This window comes from Desarmillaria tabescens, assembly GCF_030435595.1.
Source record: "Desarmillaria tabescens strain CCBAS 213 chromosome Unknown EV420scaffold_1, whole genome shotgun sequence".
Taxonomy (NCBI): Eukaryota; Fungi; Basidiomycota; class Agaricomycetes; order Agaricales; family Physalacriaceae; genus Desarmillaria; species Desarmillaria tabescens.
Window position 1 is genome coordinate 1 of NW_026848300.1, and position 27,976 is coordinate 27,976.

The 27,976-nt window shown below is 48.0% G+C and overlaps 10 protein-coding genes across 10 annotated transcripts; 5 read left to right on the plus strand and 5 right to left on the minus strand.

Annotated features, from left to right (window-relative positions):
• Nucleotides 1-3,274: 3,274 nt before the first annotated feature.
• Nucleotides 3,275-3,802, plus strand: EV420DRAFT_1215778 (peptidase C14, caspase domain-containing protein; the record flags this gene model as incomplete). The annotated part of the gene is made up of 1 exon (XM_060466404.1): nt 3,275-3,802. A coding segment is annotated over one exon (528 nt), but the record flags the coding sequence as incomplete, so codon positions are not given.
• Nucleotides 3,803-5,748: 1,946 nt separating this feature from the next.
• EV420DRAFT_1472291 (uncharacterized protein) lies at nt 5,749-7,216 on the minus strand (the record flags this gene model as incomplete). The annotated part of the gene is made up of 6 exons (XM_060469039.1): nt 5,749-5,995; nt 6,063-6,137; nt 6,340-6,395; nt 6,535-6,870; nt 6,925-7,098; nt 7,172-7,216. The coding sequence occupies 6 exons, from the start codon at nt 7,214-7,216 to the stop codon at nt 5,749-5,751; spliced, it is 933 nt and encodes a 310-aa protein (XP_060338773.1).
• Nucleotides 7,217-8,541: 1,325 nt separating this feature from the next.
• Nucleotides 8,542-9,417, plus strand: EV420DRAFT_1258021 (FAR-17a/AIG1-like protein; the record flags this gene model as incomplete). The annotated part of the gene is made up of 5 exons (XM_060466868.1): nt 8,542-8,690; nt 8,745-8,809; nt 8,835-8,920; nt 8,970-9,252; nt 9,305-9,417. The coding sequence occupies 5 exons, from the start codon at nt 8,542-8,544 to the stop codon at nt 9,415-9,417; spliced, it is 696 nt and encodes a 231-aa protein (XP_060338774.1).
• A 34-nt stretch (nt 9,418-9,451) lies between these two features.
• On the minus strand, nt 9,452-11,181 carry EV420DRAFT_132 (alpha beta-hydrolase). The gene is made up of 7 exons (XM_060468712.1): nt 10,683-11,181; nt 10,504-10,633; nt 10,260-10,446; nt 10,067-10,204; nt 9,759-10,016; nt 9,595-9,707; nt 9,452-9,544 (listed from the first exon to the last, which is right to left on the minus strand). The coding sequence occupies exons 1-7, from the start codon at nt 11,124-11,126 to the stop codon at nt 9,486-9,488; spliced, it is 1,329 nt and encodes a 442-aa protein (XP_060338775.1). The 5' UTR covers nt 11,127-11,181; the 3' UTR covers nt 9,452-9,485.
• Nucleotides 11,182-11,651: 470 nt separating this feature from the next.
• Nucleotides 11,652-13,373, minus strand: EV420DRAFT_1472294 (uncharacterized protein; the record flags this gene model as incomplete). Its single annotated transcript, XM_060469040.1, has 12 exons — nt 11,652-11,792; nt 11,847-11,911; nt 11,955-12,075; nt 12,138-12,193; nt 12,235-12,261; nt 12,307-12,383; nt 12,424-12,493; nt 12,576-12,714; nt 12,821-12,877; nt 12,990-13,070; nt 13,229-13,246; nt 13,296-13,373. 12 exons carry the CDS (start codon nt 13,371-13,373, stop codon nt 11,652-11,654), a joined length of 930 nt encoding a protein of 309 aa, XP_060338776.1.
• Nucleotides 13,374-14,328: 955 nt separating this feature from the next.
• On the plus strand, nt 14,329-15,631 carry EV420DRAFT_1491723 (VIT family-domain-containing protein). Its single transcript, XM_060470715.1, has 3 exons — nt 14,329-14,660; nt 14,720-15,150; nt 15,203-15,631. Exons 1-3 carry the CDS (start codon nt 14,422-14,424, stop codon nt 15,505-15,507), a joined length of 975 nt encoding a protein of 324 aa, XP_060338777.1. The 5' UTR covers nt 14,329-14,421; the 3' UTR covers nt 15,508-15,631.
• On the plus strand, nt 15,632-17,124 carry EV420DRAFT_1322400 (FAR-17a/AIG1-like protein). The gene is made up of 5 exons (XM_060468716.1): nt 15,632-15,908; nt 15,962-16,026; nt 16,085-16,128; nt 16,189-16,492; nt 16,543-17,124. Exons 1-5 carry the CDS (start codon nt 15,763-15,765, stop codon nt 16,653-16,655), a joined length of 672 nt encoding a protein of 223 aa, XP_060338778.1. The 5' UTR covers nt 15,632-15,762; the 3' UTR covers nt 16,656-17,124.
• On the minus strand, nt 16,856-22,282 carry EV420DRAFT_1258394 (AAA domain-containing protein; the record flags this gene model as incomplete). Its single annotated transcript, XM_060466888.1, has 25 exons — nt 16,856-16,945; nt 16,995-17,123; nt 17,173-17,198; nt 17,254-17,301; nt 17,356-17,482; nt 17,596-17,654; nt 17,706-17,752; nt 17,806-17,847; nt 17,898-18,051; nt 18,106-18,289; nt 18,344-18,421; nt 18,469-18,625; nt 18,675-18,810; nt 18,870-19,079; nt 19,134-19,458; nt 19,514-19,523; nt 19,576-19,604; nt 19,659-19,901; nt 19,955-20,392; nt 20,444-20,600; nt 20,648-21,589; nt 21,643-21,674; nt 21,724-21,846; nt 21,893-21,959; nt 22,008-22,282. The coding sequence occupies 25 exons, from the start codon at nt 22,280-22,282 to the stop codon at nt 16,856-16,858; spliced, it is 4,128 nt and encodes a 1,375-aa protein (XP_060338779.1).
• A 2,185-nt stretch (nt 22,283-24,467) lies between these two features.
• Nucleotides 24,468-26,797, plus strand: EV420DRAFT_1633426 (FAD/NAD(P)-binding domain-containing protein; the record flags this gene model as incomplete). Its single annotated transcript, XM_060476180.1, has 18 exons — nt 24,468-24,624; nt 24,674-24,771; nt 24,825-24,848; nt 24,908-24,938; nt 24,994-25,019; nt 25,071-25,179; nt 25,235-25,321; nt 25,374-25,445; nt 25,503-25,659; nt 25,707-25,779; nt 25,831-25,861; nt 25,915-26,008; nt 26,058-26,176; nt 26,227-26,380; nt 26,430-26,561; nt 26,620-26,640; nt 26,697-26,707; nt 26,766-26,797. The coding sequence occupies 18 exons, from the start codon at nt 24,468-24,470 to the stop codon at nt 26,795-26,797; spliced, it is 1,428 nt and encodes a 475-aa protein (XP_060338780.1).
• Nucleotides 26,766-27,914, minus strand: EV420DRAFT_785 (uncharacterized protein). Its single transcript, XM_060483453.1, has 3 exons — nt 27,396-27,914; nt 27,219-27,336; nt 26,766-27,169 (listed from the first exon to the last, which is right to left on the minus strand). Exons 1-3 carry the CDS (start codon nt 27,735-27,737, stop codon nt 27,018-27,020), a joined length of 612 nt encoding a protein of 203 aa, XP_060338781.1. The 5' UTR covers nt 27,738-27,914; the 3' UTR covers nt 26,766-27,017.
• Nucleotides 27,915-27,976: the final 62 nt, after the last annotated feature.

Here is a 27,976-nt window from a genome sequence, read left to right on the forward strand (position 1 = left end):
CATCTCTTGATGACTCCATCGGCATCTGTCGCTTGGTAGCCATGTTTAATGACTGTGGTTGTGTAGGATTCTGTTGAGGTTGCGAGTTCAGATTTGAACTGAAGTTGGTGGCTGGCCTAGTGCTACCAGGAAGACTAGAACTCGGTGAATCAAGTTCCGGGGAAGCGTCATGCAATTCTCTTTCGATCCTTGCTCGGTCCGAGGCTGCTGCAGCAGTGTTTGCTTCTATCTCGGCTTCTAGATCCCACTGATCTGCTTCTTGTCTTCTCCGTGTTACATTCGGAACTATACCAGCTGCTACTTCAGCTTCGTGGTGCAATCTGTGCTCTGCTGCCTCTCATGCTGCTTGTAGTTTCCGTGTGTCTCGTGCGGCTTTCTGCAGCGATTGAACACTATTCGGATCAGGTAGAAGACGTGAATCTTCTTCCAGGTTGTGGAACTATTAATTCCAATACAAGCTTCAACTAGATATATACCCCCTCGCGGTGGGCTCCAGATGAAAGGTACTAACTATGCTAAGGAAGGTGAAGTGCTACACACACACACACCCTAACACACTCAATAATTGCGGTTCGAAGGGGTAAGTTACACCGGGTCGATGCTTGTACTGTGGATACTAGTTCCGGGTTGATAATGAATATAATTTGTTTGATTGCAATATTCTGAAACGACACAAATCTGGACTTTCTGTGTTACCGAACACAATCTGATACCAACAGGCTGCCTGGTGCAGTTTCCTGAATGCGTACTAACTGCCTGGTGCAGTGTCTGAACTGATACTGTCTGCCTGGTTGCAGTTTTACTGGTGCTAACATGGATTCTGGACTGTACTTCTGACTGTCTGTCTGTATCTTTCTGAACTGACTGCTTTCTGAACGGTTCTTGCACACAAAACGTGACCAGGTCACTAAATACAATTCCAGGTGAGTCTAGGACTCAAAGCTCTTAACCAAAACCCGTACTAATTTGCTTGGTAGCGTTCCGGGGGTCAGAAACCTGACCTCCTGCTAGTTACATGGACAGTATTTATACTATTCTACCCTATCTATATTTCCAATCTTTCCAGGTACTATTACTGCGCCTGCTGACTGAGCCGGGTGGATATGAGCTCATATCCCGGCTCCCAGGTGAACCCGATCATGATCTTGTGCCACAATCTGGTGTCCTGGCTCATGATACTAAGTTTTACCTGTACCGGGTCAGAGCCCCTGGTGTTACGGTTCTTGTTTCTCATCTACCCGGTGAGCCAACCGTCTGCCTGAGAGACTAGGAAAGCTGCCAGGTAAGTAAAGCCGTACACGATCATTCTTTGTTTTGTTATTCTTACTTTCAGACCGATGCCATCAGGCAGCCATCAGTGCCTGGGATGCCGGTTCAGCTGGAGCCATGTGCTTTCGACCTGCCTGGACCTTCGGTCACTCGAGCTGAGTCATCAGATCACCGGTCTGTTGCCCGAGCCCTTAGGCTTGTCATGGCTGAGTCCTTACTGACGCAGTGGGGTTTAACACTTCTTGCTGTGTACCTTGCAGGTTCTTTCTTACTCGCACAGCTACAAACGTAGTTTGTAGGATAATAAAATTAAGATTTATACGTGTTTTCCAAGGGTAGACGCCAGGCAGGCATATCACTATCGATAAAAGTACTTTATCATTTGACAAAAGTAAAAAAAAAAAAAAAACAATGCACAGATTGATTAGACATGCATCAGGGGAATTGAACCTCCGGCGGGTCGACAAGGACGTATACGCTAATCGATGGCAATGACCCCGGACCACCCCATTCATACATCTTTCGCCTTTCACCTTTCTCTGCTCACATTCCACAGAATCAGAGCGGAATACGGAGTGACCAAGTCAGAATCTTAATCCAGGTTGACGATATCATCCGCGGGACCTATCATCTTCTCACCAGTACTGGCTGATGCAAACTGATGCAGGATCAACCAGCGTTGACGTTGAAAAGTGATATGCTCCACCGGCCGCACGACGCCCAGGCCCACGTTTTCCTTCGGGCCTATCACTCTCGCTCCTGCATCCTTGCCTGTGCTGACTAGTACTCAGTCACTCAAGTAAGATGCACCTGGTTTTGTTCGCCAATGAGTAGAACACAGCGTCAGCGAACGGTACTGACCTTGTCTTCCCTCCCTGTGATTTGTCTCCGTGGAACCTTTCTCATAGCATCGACGCTAAGCTCAAATCTCCCATGCTCATTTCATGCTAACTCCCAACAAGCAAGCCTCTTGGACTGACAATCAATCTTGGCGTCAATACCATTCCACTAGTGAACTGCATAGCTGCATGATCAGTATAATGATATTTGGTGCACATGGCTATGCATGAAAGGACACACTCACATACAGTAGGTCGTCAATGTGACTCAGGTACTGTAATAAAATGGCGTCAACAATGTGTTCTTGAAAAGATCCGGAGCTGCCTACCAGCCCGGTATGTTTGCCCTTTATTCGATAGAGTTCCGTCAGGGTCAAGTCAGGGTACCATTGACTCGGAAGAGCAGCTGCGTCTAATATTTTTGTCCTTTATTAGACAGAGTTTCATCAGGGCACCATTGGAAGACAGAGTTTCGTCAGGTACCATTGGAAGAGCAGCCGCGTTTGGTATCTTTATCCTTTACTAGATAGAGTTTCATCAGGGTACCATTGGAAGAGCAGCTGCGTCTAATATCTTTGTCCTTGATTAGACAGAGTTCTGTCAGAACACCATATCGGAAGACAGTGTTTCGTCAGGGTACCATTGGACGGGCAGCCGTGTTTGGTATCTTTATCCTTTACTAGATAGAGTTCTGTCAGGGTCAAGTCAGGGTACCATTGGAAGAGCAGCGTCAGCAGAGCGCTCTTGAGTTTCCTGCACTTAATGGCCATCTCTAGGGCTGCCAGTTTCAACATGGTCTTGGTTTGCTATATTTATCTCATCCACGCTGCAACTATAAAGCACATATCAGATGCTCTTAGCCATTACTACAGTTCTACCTTCTTTCTGGAGCATACACAGACCCAAGTGTGCGTATAACATTCAAGTACGCATATTTACATGCATCTCTGGAGTCTGGACTAATACCATTATGCTCTACTTAGGGCTAATATCGTCGACTCTGCAATAAATCCACAAGAGCCCGAGGCGCAGCTAGCAAAAGAGCACGACAATGGACAATTTTGTAAAATTGGATGTAAGGATACACAAAGTATACACTTATTTCCATCGACTTTCAATACTGATGAGGAACAATCCAGTTACGGCCGCGTATTGACCCCCGTCGAGTTTGGGCGGTTGTCATTGGAATTGACGGGTATGCATACTACCCATTGCGCGGCTGCGTGGCGGACGCCTTAACAATAAAACAATACCTTGAAGAAGACCTTCTCGTGCCAAAGGAACGAATCCAATGTCTTCTCGGATCGGCGGACCGGAGTGACAATTCAAACGCTCCTTCCTCCACCCCTTCCCGGGCAAACATTCTATCTGTTCTTTTCGGTCTCGCCACCAACCATAACATCGAGCACGGCGATTCCATCATCATCTTTTTCGCTGGACACGGCTCTCGCTACCCGTTGTCAGACGACGACGACGAGCCCGATTTCGACGAGGAGCACGATAATGAACGCTCTCGTAAATTCGTCGAGGTGCTTTGTCCAATGGATCGCAATACCCGGGCCGACGGTAGTGGGGCGCTCATCCCTGATATCACCGACCGAGAGCTCAACACTATCCTCTCCCAAATCTCTCGTACGAAAGGGCATCGGATTACCATCATTCTGGACTGCTGCCACGCAGGCAGTGTCACTCGAACATTGAGTCCAGGAGTGCGGACTGCTCCTCCACTGGAGCGTGCTTCGCTCAAGGATATGCTCTTCGCTGCTGAAGAAGCCCTCAAAGACCTCCCTGGTTATCGATCCGTCGTTGTAGAGGACTGGGTCCCGGATATGGATTCTCATGTGATCGTAGCGGCGTGCAGGGGAGATGAGGTTGCAAGAGCGAAGCGGGTAAAAAAGGAGAAGGGCGCGGAGGTATGGGGCGGTGTCTTTACGAGTTCGCTCATAAAGATTCTGAGGTCTGATGTGTTGGGAGACGGAGCGACGTATGTCGATCTTGTTAGGGCTCTGCCCCGATTCCGGTTTCAGACGCCGATCACAGCGGGAGGACACATCAATACGCGTCTTTGGTATCAGGACTGATGTAGATCGTCACTTCAGCTCCACTAAAATATGACCATGGATGTTGTTATGCCAGGTGTTGATATACATTCCATAACAGCAAAATTACTGGCGATACGTTCACAGTAAAAATTCTGAAGACATGACGAGAGAGTATCGGTGGGAGCGAGAAACTGTAAGGGGTAGCTGGTTTCCGATCATAGATAAGTAACAATGACAGTGGACTATGAATCGTATCGCAATCCTAGGTTGGGGAATTAGTAAAGAAGGATATGGACATGGAGACAGGAATGAACTTACAGGAAAACCAATCGTCGAAAACATTGCAAGAAATAAGCCACTGGCTGATTTCGCGATTATCAGGGACGCGTCGCGAAGATTATCTTGTCACTAACTCTAGCTATCATCTTGAGGTTTTCGCAACCGGTAACAAAGCGCGAAGAGAGTAAGGCAATCGGATCTAGAGATCAATGAGTACGTATTATCCGAACAGATATACATTCACATCGGAAAGATGGGAATTTGAGGGCAACCAGAACCTGTGCAACAAGGTGACGTTTTGGGAGGTGGATCTTGGCGATTGTTGTACATAAAATTTCAAGTGTCCTTCCGAAATGTATCTCTGGCGGGCGGCATAGGATTTAGATTCCTCCAAAATGCGAAGTTCGTTGTCTCCCAAACGATGCTCTCAAAACGTAACGATTGTGCTCAAATTCTGGTTTGTCGAAAATGTTCATCTTCCCAGTGTGATTCTGTTTCCACGGCTGACCCTTCGATTTAAAGTACATCCAAGGCCCACGCCGCGAACCCGATAGTGTCCTGACTATTGCATAGTACAGACATAAATTGAACGGATGGAAAACGAAAATCATCTCCCAAACCAGGGTCAAGAGATGCGGGCTGTGGCCAGTTCATAAGAGGTCAAAAGAAACTTGTGTAGCGAGCAGGAAGTGGAGGCGGAGTCAGAGATTGTTCATGATGACCTGAAGTCAGGAGTCGTCCATGTCCGACGTGCCATCGGCTTGTATCTCTGCCAGTCTTTCGCTACGAGAGAAGTAAACAGAAGTAGGTTTGGAGGGAGAGACATGGTGGTGGTCGGAACCCAAAGGTGATGGTCGCCACGTGGGTAGTTGCGATTTGTCCAAAACTTATCGTCCATCCTTGCTATTTGTTCTTTGACACGCAAACAGGTCCCAATGCTGATACTTGAGGATCAACTTGCCGATTTCAATAACGATTCTCACCAATTCCAACGATTCACCAGTTACCTTACGCCATCGAACGCGACCGAGACTAGACAAAGTCGTCTTTTTACCAAGAGCCGCAAGAGATAGGGAAGCGGAGCATTCTGCCTCGTCCGATTGTATGCGATAAGAGGGCAGATGAAAGTATCACGAGAGGAGGAATAGACGTCTAGACGACTATTTGGGAGGTTTTAGGTCCGTTCACGCCTCGATTTCAAGGTACAACTTGGCCAGCGTGAACGAGCTTTTAGTATTAGCCTACCCCTCGGATTACCCTCAGCGACGATCCTTGCTCACCTTGCCTGGAGGGAGAGGCATACAACATCCTTCCTTATTCTATACATTTCTCAGAGCTCTGTGTGACCCGACGGACGGTATGTGCGCCTGTTGATGGATGCTGCTTTGGGTTCCATAGTGCTTGCGGTACATTCGGTCGGATCCTTGGCTCAAGATGCCGACCTGGAGAGATGTCTTGCCGTACTCCCCGCTCCCGACCCCCACCTTTCTTCGTTGCTTGTCGGAGGGCTCGCTGCTGGGTGGAGATGAGCGAGGGTTTGTTTGGCGCGAAGTGTGTACCCTCCACCTAGGTGGAGGGGTAGGGGAAGACGAGTTTCTGATTCAATTTACATTTGCTGTCATTGCGTACGCACTTCGTTTGCGATTCCTCTTTCACTGGAAGCAGCTTCGCGCTAATATAGAAGTACAGCTTTGGTATCAACTCTTGACTTCACGAATGTAAGCAAGAAATTTCGTTTTCAACTACAAGGATATGTGTCGACGCGGAATTCAGCCTGAGCAGATCAATCGATCCCGTTTGACGAATCTGGCACTACAGAGCCTGTCCAAGGAAGAACCATGCTTCTTGAACTTCAGGTCCTCCAGTCGCTACAGAATCTCACTGGCACCCCTCATGTTTTTCCACCCTACCTTGACGTAGATCTGCGTCCTCGGGACTTGCTTATCTCATTAGCTGGAGGAACGTCCTATCCATAACATGGGATTGACGAGGGAAAGGGAGGTGACTGCGATGTCATCGAGCTAACTCGAATTCGTGGGATACAGTATCGTGGACTAAGAAGAGATCAATCAGTCGACAAGAGAGCAAAGGAAGATTTTTAATACCAACTTCTTCAGTCCACGATTTGCTTGATCTGAGGCGTTCTGCTCGCGTCCAAGCTCGGACAGCATGCGCAAGTCGCTTTCCCTGAGGTGTCTACCCTCTTTGCGCAGGACAAGATCGTCTCGGAGTATGGTGTGCGTCTGTTTTACACGCTGTCCCTCCTCGCACCGAGCACTCCCCCCAAAGACTCTCCTATCCCCCCAACCTATCCCGTGTCTCTCCCCGCCAATGCACCCGCAGAAGGCCCCTCCTACTTTCTCGGTGTCTTTGCTCCCAACTCCACCAAAGTGACCCTCCACCCCGCGCATCATGACGTCCTCGCTGTGACCACCATCTGCCTCTGTGAAATACAACAATTTCAATTCCTAATCGAAATCACTGAACCAGCGCACCTCCGCGATTGGCTGTTCGTCAATGAAGGTCCTTTCAAAGACCGTTCCCGACCCCATTTCTTTCTCCGTCGCATGTGTAACAATAGCCATCCCATTTTTCAAACGAAAACCCCGATACTTGAGGCTTAAATCCCGAAGACCGGAGTAGTAGCAGTAGTAGTCGTCGTAGTCGCACTGGCAAGAGAGTGGCTCAGTTCAAGTTTAGTTGCCGACGCCGTACAGCCACTAGAAAATGTCCGGACCTTACCGGCACGCCCTTAAACAGCCTTAAAATGCTACCCACCTGCGTCATAAGGCGCGCAACCGTGTATTCAGCACTCGCAGTACACAAGCATTCCGCTTGCACCCAACCTGCACCATCACAACCATGACCAACGACCTTTTCTTCTGGTTACCTTCTGTATAGTAAATACCCTGTAACCGACGACCGAGCTTGATATGACACGAAAGTTTCGCATCTGAAGATGACCACGAACGCGCTACTCTCCACCTTGGTAAGGCCAGTCCTTCGGCGGATTTATTGAAGACTGATTTGCCCTAAAATTAAGCATCCGGAATTCACCGAAAACATTCGGGCCGTTCATTACAGACGTTCCGAAAAACCTTGTCCACACTGCCAAAAAGGGCAGGTAAAATCAAAAAATCAGATAAATACAAGAAAATCGTAGAAATAGCATACAGACTTCATTTGTGCGTGTCATTTAGTAGAAAGATACAAATTTAATGATCCATGGGTGCTGCAGTGTGTCGTAAAGATAATACTTGAAATAAGAACATCTGACCGATGAAGAACTAGTGAGCGCCACCAGATTTACATGTTCAGGCTGTCTCGCACCGAACAGCCGGTCACACCTTCGTTCTTGCCATCATCTTCATTCAAGAGACAAGAAAAGACAAGACAGCTTTGAAGAACGATTCTGCATTCAGTCAAGCAAGCCGCCACCGTGATTTTGCCACAGTTTGGACGTCGACAGCTCCCGGTCTCCTGCAACACAACGCCATAGTCCGCCCGCACCATTTCACTGCGACAAAGACATCTGCAACTGGATATCCTGGCTTTATTTCGTCAGTTTTCACGGTTAGGACTGGGCTGGTGGGGGTTCAGGCGTTGTAGACTGGGAAGCTTTGGAGAGGGCGCAGTGGCTGGTATGCTAAACATACATCTTCAAGGGAAGTTACCCACTTTCATTTTGGAACGACTTATTACTGTTTACAAGGGAGAAAACATCTCCACAGCCTCCCACACCACTCTAATGCTCCGCCGCTGCCTCCCATTACCGCTAGCACAGACCCCGCTCATGACGTCCTACCATTGACCTATTGGCCTCATACCTGTTACATTACCTCTATACACCTCGTACATCCTCAACGAATCTATTTATGATACATTATACTCACGAATGAAGGCACCATGCTATTTTCACAATTTTCTTGCATTTTTTTATTTTTTTAATTTTACTTGCCTTGTTTGGCAACCGTGGACAAGGTTTTTCGGAACGTCTGTATGTGAAACGAATTACTACCTTGACCTCGCCGGGGAACAATCACGGAATTGCACGACTCTCCAACCTTGATCTTCTACTCTATTGAAGCTCTGAGTCCTGTTGTTTTAGCATAATGACGTTCTCCCTGTGGCCAGTACTATTGCACTGTTCAGCTGCAGGCGTCATGGTCTGGGCCTTCAATTGGTTAAATCAATCATTCCCATTGGGTGCTCTCGCATCAAAGCAATATGGTTGGCACTATCCTGCCCTGACCGTCCTGGGGTCAGTGTTTTTGTGTATTGATTCGCGTTAATCTCTCATTTCCTTGTTATTCAGGCTTCATATCGCATTTCTGGCCATGATCGTAGGGCTACTTGTGGACTTCGCGCCTTCATTCAAAGGTAAATACCAATAGCAATGGACTAGGACGCGTCAGCTTGAGTACTAATCCGGCAACTGTTTCTCAAGCCTTGAGGACACTCAAGCGTGCGTTAATCATGGTTGCCATGCCGGTTAGCATTCAGTCTTCCTGCTGCGCCTCGCGGCCTCATGATGGTTTAGGTTGAAGCCGTGATAGCTTCGATCTACTGGACATTGATCACGTTTTTCCCAAGTCTCATAAAGATCAGTGCTACTGTAGATGGCACGCCCGTACCGTTTCTCCCGTTATCCATCGATCTTTCCTTGCATGCGATTCCAGGCATCGCTCTCGTTGCCGATTTTCTTTTGCTGGAGAAGAAATATTCTCAACGTACCGTCGCGCGATACTCAATTCCTACTATGGTAGCGTGTACTGTGTCATATGGCGCTTGGGTAGAATGGTGTGCTCATATTAATGGCTATTGTGAGTTGTCTCCGCGCCAACAAATTCTTTAATATTGATACTTTGGTCCTAGTCACTTACCCTTTCCTCACAAACAACCCTTTTCCGATACGGCTGTGTATATATGCTGGCGGTGCTACTGTCGGATATTTATCCTTCAGAATACTTAATGCCATCCATTCTTAGCCAGTAGATTCTTCGCTTACTAGCAACTGATACCTGATATACAATCATTCTTTCATACTCTAACATGATTATAAATTTGCTTGGGCCTTGCCATACTTCCTTTCCAAGAACAAGGATAATTCCTTTGCTAGACGATCTCCTTTAGTGCAGGTAATCAGATGAAAAGTCATCACTAACCGAGCTCCTTTGGCCTTTCCTGGGCTATCAAATGCCCAGCGCCATCAATTAAGACATTCGACGCGTTCTTCCGAAGGGAAACACGCTCTTGGGTTGCTCCTGGCATGCCCAGCCTGACGCAGCATGAGATAGATTCTTATCGTGGCGATGAACTGGGCGCTTACTCTATCTCTCCAAAACCGGGAACCACCCATCGTACTTCTATCCGCTCGTCTAGCTCTCCTCTGTATAATCTAACCCATGCCTCATCGCAGCCAGTAAATGTATCGACAAACATGATCGCTTCTTGCAATGAAGGAGTCTTCAGAGTGACCTGGCCATCCTCTGTCTCGCACATCCCAAAGTCGGCATAGGACTTGACGACTGCGGGATCCCATCTCTGGAAAAATGGTGATGAAAGTAGTTGAAGAGTAGCCTCTTCTCTGCACAGTGTTGTTAGCGTTTGTCAGCAGGTAAGGGGTTAGTTGATTACCTATTTTTCCACCTGTCTCTGCGGGTGAGCGCACCGCGCATAAGGTCATACGAACGCGGGGACCCGGGCTTTACAATAACGGGATCAACGAGAAAAAGGGAATCGAAAAGAACTGGGCAGTTGATTGCTGCCAAGGTGCTACAGGGAATGGGTTATCGTCAGCAAGAAGTTGATTTGAAACAGCGAAACACACCTAACTGCCCCGCCAAAGGAATGTCCTACCATAACAATCTTTCGGTCGAAGAATCCCTGAGACTTGCGAAGTGCCGATTCTGCGGAGGTGACACGTGAGAGGTGCGTTGGGACGGACAAGGACGGCTTTGAAGGTATATGATGAAACAAGAAATTGAGAATATCACGGGTAGGATCGTGCCAATGGCCTTGAGAACGTCAGAAGTATTTAGTGAGATGCTAGCAAGGAAGTGTCATGGACCCACATAGAGAATTAAGTTTGCCTTGATTTAACAACGCTGAATCGCCCTGATTGACAGCGTCCCAAACCCACATCTCGGATACGTATCGTTCGGATCTCGACGAGAGAAAGGATGAGATAGTTGTCTCCCATATCTGAAAATGCTGAATGCAAGTGCTGGGGTAGGAAAATTGTGTTCCATACCTCCTTGCAGAATCCATTGGCGTGAGCGAAGAAGAGTGTCAGACCCTTGCCGTCCGTGTTCTTCCGAGTGTATTTGTTGAAACAGAGCCACAAGAGCTTGTCGTTGCGGCTAGTTCTGCCGTTTTCCTTCTCTCGTAGTGCCAGTAGTTGCTCGAGTCTTTCAGCCGTTAGCTTCTGTCTTTCAGATTTGTTGGAATTTGCGTCAAAGACGGAGGCCTCTGGGAGTACGACATCAGGAGAAGAGCGAGGATACGCCGCTGGGACGATATGAGTCGTATGGATCCATCCGTCAGGTAGCCATGCAGGAGAACGCTGCGGGGACGAGAGTTGGGGAAGCACTGTGGGGATAGGTGGTAGTTCCAAGGGAATCAACGGTGGGTACTGGTAGCCATCCGGGTTAGACAAGTTAGTCTGTATGATACTCCAAGATTCGAGACGTGGCATGACATGCGCGAAAGTAGTCCAGCTGGTCAATGGAAGAGGTCGTGTTGAACATAAATGGTTGGTCGATCATCCGGCAACACAATACCCGAGCATCCGCGATTAAGGGCTTATTTAACAAAACATTACTTGAGCGACGGACACGGACACTTGTATGATTCTTGGACGAGTACCGGCAATCATCTCATCTCACCACCGACGCTCTTCCAGCTACTATCACCATGTAGAACTAGTTTGTCTGTATCATGCCTCCTCGAAGTTATCCAACTCCGTGAGATGCGTTTGGTCCGGAAAACCAATGATGTTCACAGCGGCATGGGTTTTTGCGGTCTACGATGCTGAATTGTTTGTCAACAACGGCGTAGAAAACCTCGACTGTTCCCTTGATAGGGACCATTTGCCAGTGCGACTACTATTACTACTAAGTAGCTAGTATCATAACCGTAGTCATACTAGCGACGGATTGAATATTACGTGAAGTCAACGAGATAAGATAACAATCCACTAACTTCAATAAAATTACGGTGCCTAGACAGCCCAACCCGATTGATAGTTTTCCGGACCAGTCTTGTTAACGGCTGTGTCAAGGTTGTGCAGAAGATATGCTTCAATATTAGCATAGCTTGCCTTTGGAGCAGGAACACCAGAAGCTGCAGAATGCGAAGAGGACTGCGAGCCGAATAAATCAGTGAAGAAGGCCAGGTAAGAAAAGATATCACCGACCTCTCGCTCCCGACCGGCTTCCGATACATCTATCCGTGCGGTGTGATGGACGTCTTTCAAGAAAGCTTTTCAGTAATTACGTGATGGGGAAAGGAAAAAGCAATTTACGTATGCCTCCATCGCTACTGAACAGTTCCGCGTTAATATTGACCGCTCGATCTTGATGTCCACTACTATGGCCTGAGGAACCTTCGGCACGAAGAGCACTCCTCTTGTTCAGACTGTACAGCTGCAGACACGACCATGAGGGGGTTATAAATATAGTCAGTCATAGAGAACACACACACACACCATTGTGAACGAATAAAGGCGGCCCAAGCAAAAAGCCACCCCGGTCGAAACTGGTCCTTGATTAAAGAATGTCATTTGGTGTGCAACAAAGACCTACCGTTGATCATAGGCATCTTTAGAAAAACTGACAAAATTGTGGATTAAAGCATTGAGGAGCATACACACATACCTATCAGAATTACGATGGCTGCGGTCGTAGATGCTGTTCCCGTAGAGATGACTGACCCGATGAGCCGGTTGATAACCCTTTTTTTAGTGTCAATACAAGGTGTGAGAGGGATATCACTTTACAGGGTACCGCTTGCTCTCCTGAAATGTAGGATTCATCTTTCTCGACTGGAATGTGAGGCTAACGGCTATGCAAACATCACAAGGCACTAGCAAGAAGCCGTATAATATCACGCGATAATTAATCGTGGACCACGGAAATGGACACACAAACGTACGTGACATATACGCGACCCTTGTATCGTTCGGCGTACTGAGGGCACATAATCTGGGTGGCAGCAGTGGCGATTAATCCGGCAGCCTGTGCAGCGAAATCGATGTCATATAGGCCGAGTAGGATTCGACGAGTCTACGCACCGATGTTAACATTCCAAGTCCAAGTATCGCAGAAATATCCATTGGCGCGTTCTTTGGTATTTGTTAGGCTGTATAACGGAGAGCTTAATCGCGCTCACAAGCTCCAAAAACGATATATCAGAAAGGATTACACCACAGCGGTCGTTACGCCTGTACTGAGTAGATACGTTGGTATGGGCTAAGGGGCGGTTTGTGAACGTATTTCATAGGGTTGTTATCATGGAGACATACCAAGTATACACAAGCAAACTGACTTATGGTACAGACCGTATCCATCACCAAGCTGATAATTATCCCAGCCTTGATGAGTGGTCGATCTCGACGATAGTGCTTGAAGAAATAAATAACCTGCCAGCGCGCCCGAATTAATGTGGTGCGCAATAGGCACGTAGTGGAGAAGCAGCTTGCCTGGATAATCTCCAGCATATACAACATCTGCAGGGCTGCTTGATGAGGAGAGGGTAGGAAGTATGGATAAGCAAGTGCAACTGACCGCATTAACATACGATCCAACGACTAGCGACCTAGTGTACTCGGATCAGAGAGATCAGAAGTGCAAAAAACGCATCGCACTCGCCCAAGAAGCTTGTCTTGAAAAGCCGGAGGTACTGGAGGGTCCGTCGCCAATACCTCATTCCGAACCGAATACATGGTCGCTAAACAAGAGGCCTAGGGAAGAGCACAAACTCCCACCCCAGTATCGCGCCTCGAGGCAAAATCATTTTGGCAGACACGGCGGCGTAGGATGGGTGCCTAGAAATTGCACATCCCTGCATTAAGTGCAAATCGTGAGCTGCCAACCGTTTGAACGGCGTCCGAGTCATGGTAGCCGGGTTGCAAGGGTTTCTGTCTGGCAGGAAATTTCGAAGTCGGCGGCCTTTTGGAAGACTGCGAGTCGGAGAGGTGATTAGTTTACTTCTATATGGCGCAATTGGGTCATCATCGAGCGGAGACGCCAGGAGACACTCTTCTGCGTGCACAACCCTGCCCATCTTAAATTTTTGAGATTGAACGCGTTGACTCGCGCTGATCGTTGACCGGTTGACCGGACCTGTTGCCACGTTTGAGTCTCCTTTGAGAATCCTGTCTGATCCTTTTCATGATGATACGGTCTAATAAATTAAGAAGTTAGGCCGGGTTTTGGTGTTAACTCTAGATCAATAACCCCTCTCGCGTATACATTCAGTTGAAGGACATGGGTTCATGTTACATACACACCGTGTTTTCAAGTCGAGACTTTCTTGAGTCAACGTAAGTAGCGTTTTCATCGTAGTCCAGATGCAGCCATGAAGAAGAGGCATATCTTGAAGATCTTCAGATATGATACCAACTTGCCAGCTAAAGTATACGAGCGCGATTCGTCCTGAATAATTTCAATTTACAACTGCAGAAAATGGTCACGTACGAGCCACGTTGTTACCATGTCGTATACATACCGCTGCTTGTCTTTCAACTTCGAGCCGAGGACACGAATACGCCGCACGCGCAGCAAAATCCGCAGAGGAACTCATGACGCATCCCCATGGCCCAATCACATCAAACCACAAATGTGCACACTTTCATTGGCTGATAGCAGTGATTACTGAAGCCGATGAGTCACATGGATGACGTGACGCCCCTTGGCATTAAAATATTTAATCAATGAAGCTGTGAAGATCTTCCTTTTAGCCTTTCACCACGTCCACCACTGCCGTCTGCCATGTCTACTAGCTCTCAGTCCACGGCGGCAGACCCCGCCCTCGCCGTTGCTCTACCAGGTCGCGACTCCTCAATAAAGAGCCGCAAACCACCTGTGTGGCCCATTGACGCCTCGGAAACATCCCAACCGACGCCTTTACCCGCCAAATGTGCCATGAATTCAAGAGAAAATGGTATCTGCTGCAAAGAACTAAAATCCGAAGAACGTCACTTGATTGACCCCGACGTTGTGCGAGATGTGTAAGTCTCATACCCTTCAAACACGTCCTTACTTTTAACCTGGCTCTTTTCGTGACTAGAATTATCGGTCTATCTGATGGTCTAACGGTTCCATTTGCCTTGACCGCTGGTTTATCTTCCCTTGGAGAATCAAAGCTTGTCGTCCTTGGTGGCATCGCCGAGCTGATTGCCGGTGCTATCTCTATGGGTATCGGAGGTTTCCTTGCCTCCCAGGCTGAACGTGATCATTACCGTTACCTGCGTGCGCAGACGGCGTCTCGTGTTGTACGCAGCTGTGCGGGTGAAATGGAGAGAGAGGTGTCGGAGGTTTTGGGACCCATCGGTGTCGACGAACCCACTTGCAGAGCAGTGGCGAAAAGCTTGAGGGATGTTGAGGTGGATGGATATGAAAGTGGCGGACCATCGTCGTCGGATGAGGAAAGCGCAAGTCTTCGTTGGAGTCAAGATGTTGGGTTGACTGCTTTTCTACTCAAGTTTGGTGAAGGCTTAGGTATGTCGGTGGTATTTAATTCCGTATCTGCACGCTGACCATGTTCTCGCAGAGGAAATTCCGACAAAACGACTTTACATCTCCGCGTTCACGATTGGCATGGGATACCTTCTTGGCGGCCTTATACCCCTTCTCCCCTATTTCTTCTTCGCTAGTGCAGCTGTTGGCCTAATCTATTCATGTCTTGTCACTGGGATTGTCCTCCTGATATTTGGTGCTGTCAAGGCTCGCGTAACAGGTGCTGGCACGGGGACACTTAGTATTCTATGGGGTGCTGTTTCCACTTTACTCGTTGGAGGCATTGCAGCCGGGGCGGCCTTCGGCATCGTGAAAGCTTTGGAGGGGTCCTCGGGCTGAGCGATTGGGTGATTTACCATTGTGTATATTAGTTTCTGGTTACCCATGATATCGTTAGATAATTTTAATATTTAGACGCGTACTCTGCAAATTGGAATTGCATTTCATTTCATTATTGTCAACAACAATTTTGACATCACGACAATGACGTAGATTCGCGCCGTCAATCCGTTGGACCCTGGCACTGCCCTGACCTCTTTTTTCCTTTATCCACCATCATCATCTGTGAGCTGTACCGCGCACTGCTGCACCGTCATGGCATTTTCTGCTTCGCCCGTCCTGCTGCACTCCGTCGCCGCAGCCACCATGGCCTGGGCTCACTCTCAGCTCGGAACGAGTCCCATAGACCCTCTCGTCGAGACCCAGTACGGTAGCCATTACCAGTTTCTGACAATTCTTGGGTGAGCCTAGTCCTATTCATCATCTAGGTACTCTATATTCACTAACTGTGAAGGCTGGTCGCGTCGTTGTGCACCATGGGAGTGGCTTTACTTGTCGACCTCTTTCCTTCAATCTCAGGTTGGTTTCGGGCCCTCCTTCCATTCCTTGGCAACCAGCATTGATACATCATCTCTAGCTCTCAGGTCACTCAAGCGCGCTATGCTCATGGTTTGCATGCCGGTTCGTCGTGTCTGTTAATAATCTAAGAGAACCTTGTTATCTCAATGTGGTACGGTCTAGGTCGAAGCTGTCGTGGTCTCCGTGTACTGGACCCTCCTCCTGCTTTTCCCCAGTCTTATTCTCCAAAAATACGTTCCCACGGAGCTTACATCGTCTCATGATGCGCTGCCGCTCGCTCGGATACCCCTGCCCCTGGATCTAGCCATGCACGTCGTTCCAGGCCTTTCGCTCGTGCTGGATTTCCTGGCCTTCGAGAAGAAATACTCGCAGGAACATGTCAAACTTGCGGTTCCTGTGGTGCTTACGTGCGGTGGGATGTACAGCTCTTGGGCCGAACGGAATGCTAAATTAAATGATGGCATTTGTGAGTTTCTGTTCAGCTACATACAGATTCTTTTGTACTGACTTTCACAGTCCCATACCCCTTCCTCACTGAAAATCCATTTGAAACGCGATTGGGCATCTACATCGGTGCTTGTGTCATTGGATACGTTTACTTCCGCGTGCTTAATGCTCTCCACGCTTAGAATATTTAGGGAACATTAAGTCTCCTTGGGCCACAGCATTATCGTTATATTCAGTCTAATGTTGCTTAGATGTATAGACGTATTATGCACTGACAGTTAGTATAACTTATACCAGATACCCGGATTATTAGCCAGATTCGAATAGATCGGTTTGCATTTGTGTTATTCAGCGGAAGATAACTTCATATCGTAACGATCCGCTATACACGGTCTATCATCGTAGACAGAATGCTCCGAAGGACAGTAGGTATGTCATTGGTGTTAGCAACTCTAAAACCTTGTCCAGGGAGCTGTTTGCTTATCCTAGTGGGGATTAGTGTCATGAGTAGCTCGAAGTACCGCATGTACGTACCACGGAGCTTCAGCCCCTTCCCCAATACAAATCAAAGCTGTATGGACCTTGGGATTGCGCTTCATTGCCTGAGATAGCTGCTCCGGTGTAATGTTGTATCGGCCGAAATTGGCATCCTATGTATCATTGCTTAGAAGAGACCTGACCTTGAAAGAGATTACTCACCGTGATAGCAATAACGAACCAATCATCTGCGTCAACGTATAAATCGACAGTCCGGTTGGCAATACGCAGAAAAACACTTACCTGCATCGAATTTACCTACTTCTTGTACGCCTTTCTGTATAGCTTCGACTGTTTTCTATATCAGTCTACCGTTATGGAAAGTGTATAGCACAACCATCTCACCGGTATAATCTCCAGCGAAAGCGTACTGCGGGATCATGTCCATCTTCTCGATTACTCTCCAGCGATCCCGGAGGTCGACAGGCGGTTTGTCTGCTTCAACGAGAGGTATCTCGGGCCCATCCCCGGACTAGGTACTCTCAGACGTCATAAAGTCCTTGATTAAGAGACTGGCTTACGTGACCATACATCTACCATATCCCAGTCAGCGATTGCGAGAAAATAGAGAATATAATAACTCACGTCCCAGACATATTTATCTTTTCGGGAAAGACGGTCGAATGTCTCCATGAGCATGGCCGCTAGAAGCATCTGTCAAATGCAAACGAGTGCAGGATAAGACGTACACCAACCTGTCTCTAAGCTTCGTTTTAGTCGGCCGTCATACTGGAATCGGTACCTATAGAGGCGTTTAACTAGGCTAAAGAACTGCTATCTTCTGTCACAGCTCACATCGAAGCACTGAGGTCAAAGATGAACCGGATTCGTTTGGGTCTATAAACCTATGAGTCAGGTATGGCGACAGTACTTTGAAAAAAGCTGACTTGATCTGGGGCCGCCCCAACTCCGGCTTCTCCATCCCCCGTCGTTTATAAACAGTCGCTTCCCCAGTCAACCCCTCCGTCAACCGTGTATCATCCAGTTCTCCGTCGGTTTGACGTTTAACCCAAACACGTTCCTCTTCTTTCGCAGCCAGGTCTACAAACAGGAATCAGGTTAACGACCACCAGATACTTGAAATGGGTCGCTTACGCTCTAGGAGGTCATAGAGGGAAGCCATGTGAGCTTGCGTGTTTCTGATGATTTCGCCGTAACCTCTAGCCTCATGAATGTTCATATCAAGCTCCTCAAGTCGGCGCTGTAGCTCTTGCTTAGCCATTTCTCGCGCTTTCTCTTTGATGTGTTCAGGAACATCGTCCTTTAATGCGTCTGGTATCTATCATGATGGACTGCTTTAGTTTCATGACGAAAGCGTAGACTAAAAATGCACCTGCTTGATATCTCCACCTTTCCACAGCCGCTTGTACCCACCACGACCGCCTATTCCAGCTGTATCTCGACCGCCAGTCTGCAGTACGATCGTTAGCTCCGAACAACCCCAGACTGATAGCTCACCCCTCCTGCATACGTATTCCCACCGGAATGTTCTTCATTATCATGCTTCCCCTCTTTGGGTCCGCCCAAATCAGTCTCCTTGGGCTCGAATTGTATATCCTGTATCTTCTTTGCAGACTCTCGTGCCGCATCTAATCCAAGGTGTGGAACAGTAAGACTAGGGACATTGTTAGCGGAGCACACATCATTATCGCTTTTTCACTTACCCGTGCTTCTTGAGAATCTCGCCGAGCTTGTCAATTGTCTCCGGCTTGTAGATATCAAAATCAAAGACGTTACGAAGTGCGTCACCAAGTGCATCTGTAGGGTATGTCTGCATGTGCCGTACAAGATTGATCAACTCTGCCGACAACAAGATAATCAACTTAGCTCAAAACTCGAAACTCGAACTTATAGCTCACCTCTCAGCGAATATGGGTAGCCTAAAGAACCATTCTCATATCCTACGCGCAAATCTTGGAAAGCACCGACCAGCCGGTGGATGACATCCTCAGGGAGTTCAGGCGCGAGCTGCTTAAGCAGTTTACGTTCCGAAGCTTGATCAGGGTTAGGCACAGAGTGGGGACTGAAGTTTTCTCCGAGCACTTGTAGGAAGTGGTTTCCGAGGAAGGCTACACGAACATCGTCACTGACAGCTGCATCGAACATATCAAACGAAAGCTTACGATAACCAGGTCTATTTGCAAGCAACACAAGCCTGAAGTTCGGATGGACAACGATGTCATCCTCTCGTTCTCGAGAGGAACATACTCGGCGTCCGTCTGATAGCGTCATCTCACTTTGCCCAGCGAGACTGCGGAAGATGGCCACGACGTGTTCAGGTGCCTTGTCTGCTTCATCAATGATAATGACCCGTCCAAAGGTGATCGCGCGGAGAAGAGGCGAATCCGTGAATTTCAGTACACCCGCCTCGAGAGAGGTAGTGAACATTAGCTGATTGACAGTCGTGTCACGATGCAGTTGGATGTATTCACGAGGCCGACCAAGCAGCTAATAATGTAAATGTAAATATTTGCATGCCGATCACCACAAGAGAAAGCTGTACCTGACACAAGCTACAAGCAGGGGCGTCAGAATTGCTCGACGCATCTGTACAAGGATGCTTACCGATCGACGATCTTATTCTTTCCGACACCCTACATATTGGGAGAAGATAAGAATGGTGCCAGTAAAGACGTCAGTGTACTTACCTGATTGCCCAACAGAACAACATGCTCGCGCATCAGCTCGAGATCGATTGCTAGGTCACGCATTAGCCCAGTTTGCAAACTATTGTCATAAAAGTGGTCCATATGCGGGACGAGTGATTCCACGCCCGCGTGGTCTTGAGAGGGATCGAACAGAGGGATGGGCGTGGGGTTTGTCATCGCACCAGCACTAGTCGATGCAGGGAAGTACAAGGAACTGTCTAGAACCACCGGACTTGGATGGAACTTGGCAGAGGATCAGAAAATATACAAGACGAATAAATGTAGAACGCAGCAACTTTTTCTGTCATCTTCTGGATATCAGCCTCATCAAGCAATGCATCCAAATTCATACGTTCCGCCGCGGGCAAAAAATCAGCAAGAAGTGAACTGCTGATTATGGCGTGCAAGTCATGATCCTCCGGAAACATCGCCAGGCGTCTGGCTATTCTGACTAAAGAACGTGTGCCCAATTTGCGGTGCTTCTGGACACTGTCAGCAGAAATACTACGCCTGTATTTGTCGGCGAAGGATAAAAGGGTCTCGACGAAGGCCGGAGCACATCCCGTGCCGCGCAAGATGAGAGCCTCTTCTTCAACAGACATAGGTTGGCTAGGGACGGGGAAGAACATGTTGGCGTGTTCCTCTGTCAACCAGTCTTTCAATGGGATGGACTTTGATGCGGTGCTTATGACCCGGAATGATGGTTTGGCTAAGGTCAGCTCCCCCGAATCGATCTAGCACAAGGCTTGTGAGTGAGAGTGAAAGGACGCAGGAAAGAATTTTACCCCCTCTTGAGAGGCTTCAGAAACGATCCTTTTCCCCTCCCAAAGCTCAATTTCTCGATCCTGAAGCAGCCTTGATAATGATCCTGCCGTTGACCCTAGAACATCAAGACCGGAAAGATGCACCATTCTTCCTTTCCATGCTGCCTCTATGATGGGACTTGAACAGGATGAGTCGGAAGACTTTAGAACTACGAAAGGTATTACCTAGGCTCCCAAGTCGTCGCACCTCCATTCTGTATTTTCCTTCGCATCACCAGTTCGCGGCCTCCTAGTTCCTTGTACATGTGTACCGCCTCCGTCTCGTATCCTAGTATCCGTCCAAATACATTGACCAAGGTTGAGGTCGACGTCGACGCCGTTGAGGGCTGGGCAGGCGGCATAAGAGATATATCCCATCCCAGCGCGTGAGCCTGCATAAAACACGTTAAAAGCCCAACGAACCTCTCCGTGACATGGAAGTTTGGCGTGTCTGTTAGCGGATATTTCAACAACGCTTTGGGACCTGCTGGCACATTACAAGTTATCTGTTGTGGACCGTCAAATGTGACATCTGCTGTGCGTTCACCCGTCCTTTTGACGGAGGTAAGACGATACCCCAATAGGCCTTCTGACGCCATCGATGGACTTCCCATAGGCCCTAGTCCGCTGTCTTCAGTCTGCACACTGAGAAGTGCCCAGGCCTGGAACGGCGCATGAATTAGAGCAGGGTGAAGGATTAAAAAAAGCTGTCCGAGTTGTGAGGGAGTGACTTGTTCGGAAGGAGGAAATAGAGATAATAACGCGCGAAGTTTGAGAAGGGAAGTCTGAGGGAAAGGTGGTAATACGGATTTTGAGACGGCTTCTAAGGCGTGACGCGATTCGCTAGAATACTGCGTGGATAGAATAATGTCGCGAATTTTGGTGTATAACGAGGTGGTCTTGGAGTCTAGAGAGTTGCTGAGGCTGACCATAGCGCCTACAGGATCCATGAAGCGCGCTTGGAAGCGACTTCGGAATGGGGGATCAAGAGGATAGCCGGGATACGGAGGGACGGGTGCTGCGATTGCGATAACTCTAAAGTTCTTATGCGCTGGTATGAAATTGGTGGCGACATCTAAGAGGGCATATCGATGTGGGTGTATGATATGTGTACCGTCATCAAGGTTCCTGTGGACATATTAGTACGTTTCGGTAAAAATGATATGGGACGCGTTATCTACATTTCACGATTTTCTAGTAAATTGTTCAGAACCTAAGAACAGAAATCAATGACAATCGAAGAGAAAGGATAGTACACACACAGGCATGATTCCTCGTTCGGCCTTCTCTATTCCTTCTAAGATCAAGAGTCTCCCATACTTGGCCGCGTTGACGGCTGGGCTATCCACGTACACCAAATTTCCACCTTCTCTGATTTCTCTTCCCTGGAAGAAGCATTAACAGAGGTCCCACCATACCAAAAGCTCTTACCTGCTTCAGTTCTGTCTCGCTGACGTCTCTATGCAGTGCGATGTACTCGTACTCGGAATTGATTATACTGCCCAAAGGCGTTAGTACAAGAAGCAATCCAGTGAAGCACTCATACCTCGCAAAGGTAAGTGCCAGTCGCCTAGCATAAGGACCAGGCTGCGACACCAAAAACACGTCCTGCCCCAAAAGATACTTCTGCAACATGAAATGGAGGTTGTCGACATTGGCGGGATCGCGTATATCGAGTAAACCCTTCGACCTCGGCAGTCTTGACGGCGTTAGCGATGCTGGGACCTGGTACTCGATAGCGCCGAGCTTCAATGTCCCAATGGATCCTGTCGGAGATGCTAGCCCATCTAAAAGTTGGTGTAACCGACGTCTAGGCGTCATTTTCACGAGAAAACGACGCAGTCCAAGACTTGCTGCCACTGTGACGGCAGTTCACGTTCAGTAGTGTTTCGAAGTGCAGAGCGGTGATGTTCGCAGAATGAGAGCTACACTGAATTTGCTGATACATCGTCGAGGTTGAGACCGAACCGGCTAATAGTGGCCCGCAGCCGGTCAGCAGAATTTCAAATTCCTACTTATCACTAGTCTCGTACCCACCCGTTTCGTGAGATCTTGCCCTCCTCACTGCGTCCGGAGAGATCGGACCGTGTCACGCGAGCGGAGTTACAAAAGGGAGGGCAGAGACCTCCTCCTATGTTTTCAAATAATGATGCCATAATATAACTATATTTAGACCACTTTTTGTAGCGCAATAGCACTCCCTTCGTCTAATGGCCAGTCGAACCTTCCGAGAATGGACTTCACTGATCTACAATGTTGACGGTGATCCAGACAGGCATTCAGAATCTGATTCCGAACCCGAAGATTCACTTTCTCAATCCCTCGGAAGACCACGCCCAAGGAGGGAATTAATCAGCCGAAGTGGAGGAAACTGCAATTGCTGAGCAGGTCTTACCAGTCCTGTCGTTTATGAAGATTGTCGGGCTTAGTTGCCTGAGTTTCTGGATGCACTCAGCTAGCAAAAAATGAACCAAGATGCCGGATGGCAAGAGAGGATGCTGGCGACGATGTCAACGATCGCGGTACGCGTATGACAAAGATGAAATCATAGTAAAATTTGAAAATAGTAGGAGGAGGGGTGAAATCGAGCCCAAATGCCCCAGACGTTCTGGCGTGAGTCCTGCACCAAATTTTCAACTCCGCCGCACGTGGCAACTAACACGTGGTCACGCCAGAACGGATGGGGACGAGACTAACTTATCACTTGTCAGTGATCAATTAAACCACCGCTCCTTTGTACACCGTGTAGAACATCGTACCAATATCGTTCTCCTCATGATCTCAGGTCATGTTGGGCCTTCAAATTTAGTATTAAATCCATGTTTCAAATTGAGATACTTTCTGGGCCTGTACATGCATTGTTTGAGTTGTGGAGGACCAGCATATTATTCTAAAATCATGAAAATATTCATTCAACATGTATAGCCAAATAGAAAACTTTGAGGCTGGACAGAATTACGAAAAACAGCTAACGAGGATTAAAAAATTTGATGTCAAGTTTTGATGTACAGATTGATAACTGTAGAGATTTTTGGGCTCGTCTCGGCTTTGGCCCAGCAAAATTGGAAAGCTAGATTGATTGGCCATCTCCCCTATGGCTCGTTGTGAGCAGTAATGCCAGTGACAGTCGTAGCAACATTCTACTAGCGGACCCTCAGCCTCAGCCTTCTTGACGTGCCGCGGCTCGTCCCGGCCTCCATAGAGCCGCGGCTTTCAAGTAGGTCACAAGAAAGATTCGAACGAACTTCTTTTACAATTGGAGACCACTGTTAAAGATGAATATCCTTTCCAAGATGAGGATATTGTACCTCCTCAAACACAGAGGTAAGCCTAGGCCTGAGTCGGCTTCGCAAATGTGAGCCTTAGAGCCGGCATAAGCCGCGGCAAGGACCGGCTGGCTTCCGGCTCTGAGAGCTGGCAGATTTCTATCGACGAGAGATAGATGTCTACAATAAAGCGGAGCAGTCCAGTGGATACGTCCATCGCTGCCTCTACCTTTTGACAATTCGTTCAGTTAAGGATCAGGACGAAGAGTCCTCCATCTCGCTCCGCATTGCCCAAGAAATCTCGATTTGCGGAGCCCCGCCGGAGGCAAATCCACTTCGTTGCTGATAACCGTTCCGAAAGTTCTCCTGTGAATCCAATGTCTGAACAGGATTAACGAAGGTTTTCTAACGTTTTCTCGGTCGTAGTAAACTGCATCGAACGAAATCAATGTTAAGTCTTCTCAGCAGTTCTGGACGGTCTGGATCCAAGTCGGGCCGCCACCCCCTCGGATTTGTACGTCATCTCAACCTGCGGTAACTTTCTCTTTTGCCTTTCACTTCAATCCCCCAAACGAACGGATATCTTGGTGGATGGAACGGTTCTACGCTGAAATTTTTGTCTCCGTGGTGGTCGCGTCCCCAAAGTGCGCAATTATATGTTCCTGACGTAATTTCGGACCTATATAAATGGCTACTTTCGAATCCGAATCCTCCCGCTCCTATCTTTCTACCTCTCTCCAATGCTTTCCGTGACTAGGAAACAGGCCAGTAGGCCGTCCCAGATATTCGTTCGTACACTGTTCTCTCCGCCGACGCGTGGCAAGCAGAGTCTTGTTATCCTAGGCTCGGGCTGGGGTGGATACGAGGTCTTGAGGGGGGTCGACAAGAAGAACTGGAGTGAGTCAAGCCCCATTAACGTGGATATTGTTTTTCTGATTTTCCGTAGACGTTACTATTATTTCTCCCAACACGTACTTCAACTTTACCCCTCTCTTGGCGAGCGCGGCTGTAGGGACTTTGGAATTCAGGTGTACGGTTGAACCTGTGCGTGTTTCATTCTACCTTGCTCTTCTGCTTTACTTACACGTTGGCTTTAGGTGCGCAGATACACACCTAAAGTGGTCTGTCTTTTATTCACTTCTATCAGTCGTGCATGATATTAATAATTTGCCCCGGGTAGTCGTACTATCAGGCTTGGTGCGACAACATCGGTAAGACAAACCTTCATGTTTACTACTGTGGGCCGGGAATTCACGACTTCGTAAGATTTCAAGCACAAGACCCTCACATGTGTCCGTTCGATATGTTTTAACCAGGCAAACCTAGCTGATCACTCAGCTTAGGTCGCAGCAACGCCTCCGGTCTCTTTTGGTGACTCGCCTCCAGCTACGCCCCAACCATTTTCCATCAAATATGACAAGTTGGTAATCGCCGTCGGTGCCTATCGCCAGAGTGCGCCGGTTCCACCCGCTATATCCCCTAGTCTCCCCAGCTTACGGTTTCCTAGCATTTGGGATCCCCGGAGTCAAAGAACACGCCCATTTTCTGAAAGATGTCAAAGACGCGCGTAGAATTAGGACAAGGATTCTTGAATGTAGGATTTTGCTATCATCGGGACGCGTCTACAGCATTCACGTTACATCAAGGTCTTGAACAAGCGAATCAACCGGATATGACCGACGCAGAGCGCCGGAAGCTACTAAACTTTTGTGTCGTTGGTAAGCCTTTACACACATCCCCAAAAGTTTTGAGACTTATTGGTGTTTGATCCTTAGGAGGCGGACCTACTGGCGTCGAGTTCGCGGCCGAACTACACGATCTGTTACATACCGAAATAGCCCATCAACATCCGGAACTCGCGAAGATGGCCCGAATCAATCTGTATGATGTCGCGGACAGTATCTTGGGAACATTTGACAGGAGTCTTGTGAGGTAAGTCTGCAACACCGTTCACACGACCAATGATAACCCTGCCCCAGGTATACTGAAAACACATTACGACGCGACGGTATCAACATTCATCTGAGGCACCACGTTGAGAAGGTTGAGAAGGTATGTGTTTCGTTACAGCGGTATTCATCCGCCATTCTAATGATCTCGCAGGGAAAATTGTTCATAAAGGATGTCGGAGAAGGTGCCTTTTTCAGAACGATTGATTCAATTAGCCATACTAACATGTAATATCAGTACCTTTCGGACTCCTTGTGTGGAGTACTGGTCTTGCACCCAATCCTCTTATCAGCGCTATCACAGAACTGAAGAAACGGGACACCACTAGCAGGTGGGATCTTCATCATGCGTACCATATCTTGCCATTAATACTTGTGCAGAGTACTCACAGATGGATACCTCAATGCCCTGAACGTAGACGGAACGCCCAATCTTGATGTATGGGCTATTGGGGATGCCGCCTCAATAGAGTCCGACCCTTTGCCCGCAACTGCTCAAGGTGAACACAACTTTTTTGCTTTGACGGGTCTTAGACTTACTTTCCCGAAGTCGCAAATCAGAAGGCTAAATATGTTACCAAGACCCTTAACAAACTTGCTAACCTCAGCCATTCCCACGAAGATGAGGAACCCTTGAAGGGCGCCCACGTTGATGAGCCTTTCCAGTTTAGGAACCGAGGCAGTCTTGCATATATTGGCGGATGGTACGTTCCTCTCTATCTTTAGCCCAGCGTTTTGTCGACCATGTAATAGGCGAGCCATATATGACCGGTCGAAAGCCACGGGTGACGGCGAAAACACATTCATGAACAAAGAATCAGGTCGTGTAGCGTGGTTACTGTGGCGCTCTGCGTACTTCACGCAAACGTTGAGTTGGAGAAACAAGTAAGATCATATTCAGCCCTTGAAATGCCTTAGTGAGCTCACATATGCTCTTTGCTAGAATCCTAGTCCCCACGTATTGGTGCGTATTCTACATCCATGTTGCCTTGTTACTGAATCTCTGTTACTGTCGATCAGGTTCTTGAACTGTGAGTCATCTAACCTGTCTGTTTTTAAAGTAGCGATTAATGTCTTCCTTCGCATCAGGGATATTCGGGCGCGACTTGACAAGATTCTGACCATAAGTTGTACATAGAAGTAATAGAGATAGAGACAATAAATAGACTCGTAAGCTTTCATCTACACGAACATACGCATATACTGACTATGAGTGATAAATAGTTAACTTATCCGTAAAGCATTCATCGTAGTGGTACATCATACATAGCTCACCGAGCTTCATAAATGGTATATGAATCGTATCTGAACTGCACGTTCTCCGGGACAACACTCAGCAAATCATGAACGCTTCGAACGCCATATTCTAGGTATAGACTTCTTCCCAAAGTTGCTTGCCGCCATAGAAGATCGGCGGATTAGGCTTGGTTTTATGCTGAGTTGGAGGGAAACGACAGAGGAAGAGCCGAGAGTCTTCGTCTTCAGTCGGCGACCTGCCAATGGTTGAGTTAGTTGTCACCACAACCTGATCGAAGAACTGACCACTGTCACTTTCGAACGAGACAGGAGAAGCAGTTGCCCTCGTGTTCCGCTCGCATATAACTCTCGCGAACACGCTGGCATCGTCATCATCTTCGAACAGGATCCCAAATTTTCGCGTCTAGACACAAAGAAGAAATGTCAGTTCTCTCGTAACTGCGCACGGCACTTTCCACTTACCAGTCCGTGGAACCAATGGAAGCTTGGCAAGTTGTCCACTCTGTAGTCGAACCCCTTGCCATCGAGTTTGAACACCCAGAGTGTTCGCCATGTACCCTCATCATCGCACAAGAACAGCTTGAAAGAAAACTCGTCGTCTTTCGTCGCGGAGCTTTCTCTGCCAAAAACCAACACGCCCCGATGTCCGTAGTACTTCCATTCAGTCGAAGCGGAGTGGGTGTGATATATCTTGACTGGGGAGTTGGTCATGCAGAGCGGTGTGTACCGAGAGGCAGGTGAGTGCTGGACGATGGACATGGTTGTAACAGAACACAAGGGAAAGTGGCAGTAGAAGTCCACCATATATCCAACGCCACATGTCGAACCCTCGTGTGAACAGCGAGTTGACTTCTATGGATAAGATAGGCATGTCTGTCATTGAAGCACGGGTAGGGCCATAGAGCGTCAGTTTATGCCAAGCGTGGCTAGCTGAATCACGTCTCCCGATGTGGCGCATCAAAAGAAGTCACCTTTAAAAGCCAGAACTGAATGGTTCCTGTTGAAAAAATATGAACAATTGCGTTGACTCGAAAACGTCTGAT

Bases quoted from the DNA above. Each gene is read 5' to 3' on its own strand.
- EV420DRAFT_785 (XM_060483453.1), bottom strand. From the start codon at position 27,737: ATGGTGGACTTCTACTGCCACTTTCCCTTGTGTTCTGTTACAACCATG. The intron at 27,337-27,395 runs GTAAGTGGAAAG...CTTTGTGTCTAG, and splicing joins TCCATTGGTTCCACGGACTG to ACGCGAAAATTTGGGATCCT. The intron at 27,170-27,218 runs GTCAGTTCTTCG...AACCATTGGCAG, and splicing joins CTCGTTCGAAAGTGACAGTG to GTCGCCGACTGAAGACGAAG.
- EV420DRAFT_1491723 (XM_060470715.1), top strand. From the start codon at position 14,422: ATGTCTACTAGCTCTCAGTCCACGGCGGCAGACCCCGCCCTCGCCGTT. The intron at 14,661-14,719 runs GTAAGTCTCATA...TTTCGTGACTAG, and splicing joins CCCGACGTTGTGCGAGATGT to AATTATCGGTCTATCTGATG. The intron at 15,151-15,202 runs GTATGTCGGTGG...ATGTTCTCGCAG, and splicing joins CAAGTTTGGTGAAGGCTTAG to AGGAAATTCCGACAAAACGA.
- EV420DRAFT_132 (XM_060468712.1), bottom strand. From the start codon at position 11,126: ATGCCACGTCTCGAATCTTGGAGTATCATACAGACTAACTTGTCTAAC. The intron at 10,447-10,503 runs GTGGGTCCATGA...GACGTTCTCAAG, and splicing joins AGGCAAACTTAATTCTCTAT to GCCATTGGCACGATCCTACC. The intron at 10,205-10,259 runs GTGTGTTTCGCT...CATTCCCTGTAG, and splicing joins TCCTTTGGCGGGGCAGTTAG to CACCTTGGCAGCAATCAACT.
- EV420DRAFT_1322400 (XM_060468716.1), top strand. From the start codon at position 15,763: ATGGCATTTTCTGCTTCGCCCGTCCTGCTGCACTCCGTCGCCGCAGCC. The intron at 16,027-16,084 runs GTTGGTTTCGGG...CATCATCTCTAG, and splicing joins CCTCTTTCCTTCAATCTCAG to CTCTCAGGTCACTCAAGCGC. The intron at 16,493-16,542 runs GTGAGTTTCTGT...TGACTTTCACAG, and splicing joins TAAATTAAATGATGGCATTT to TCCCATACCCCTTCCTCACT.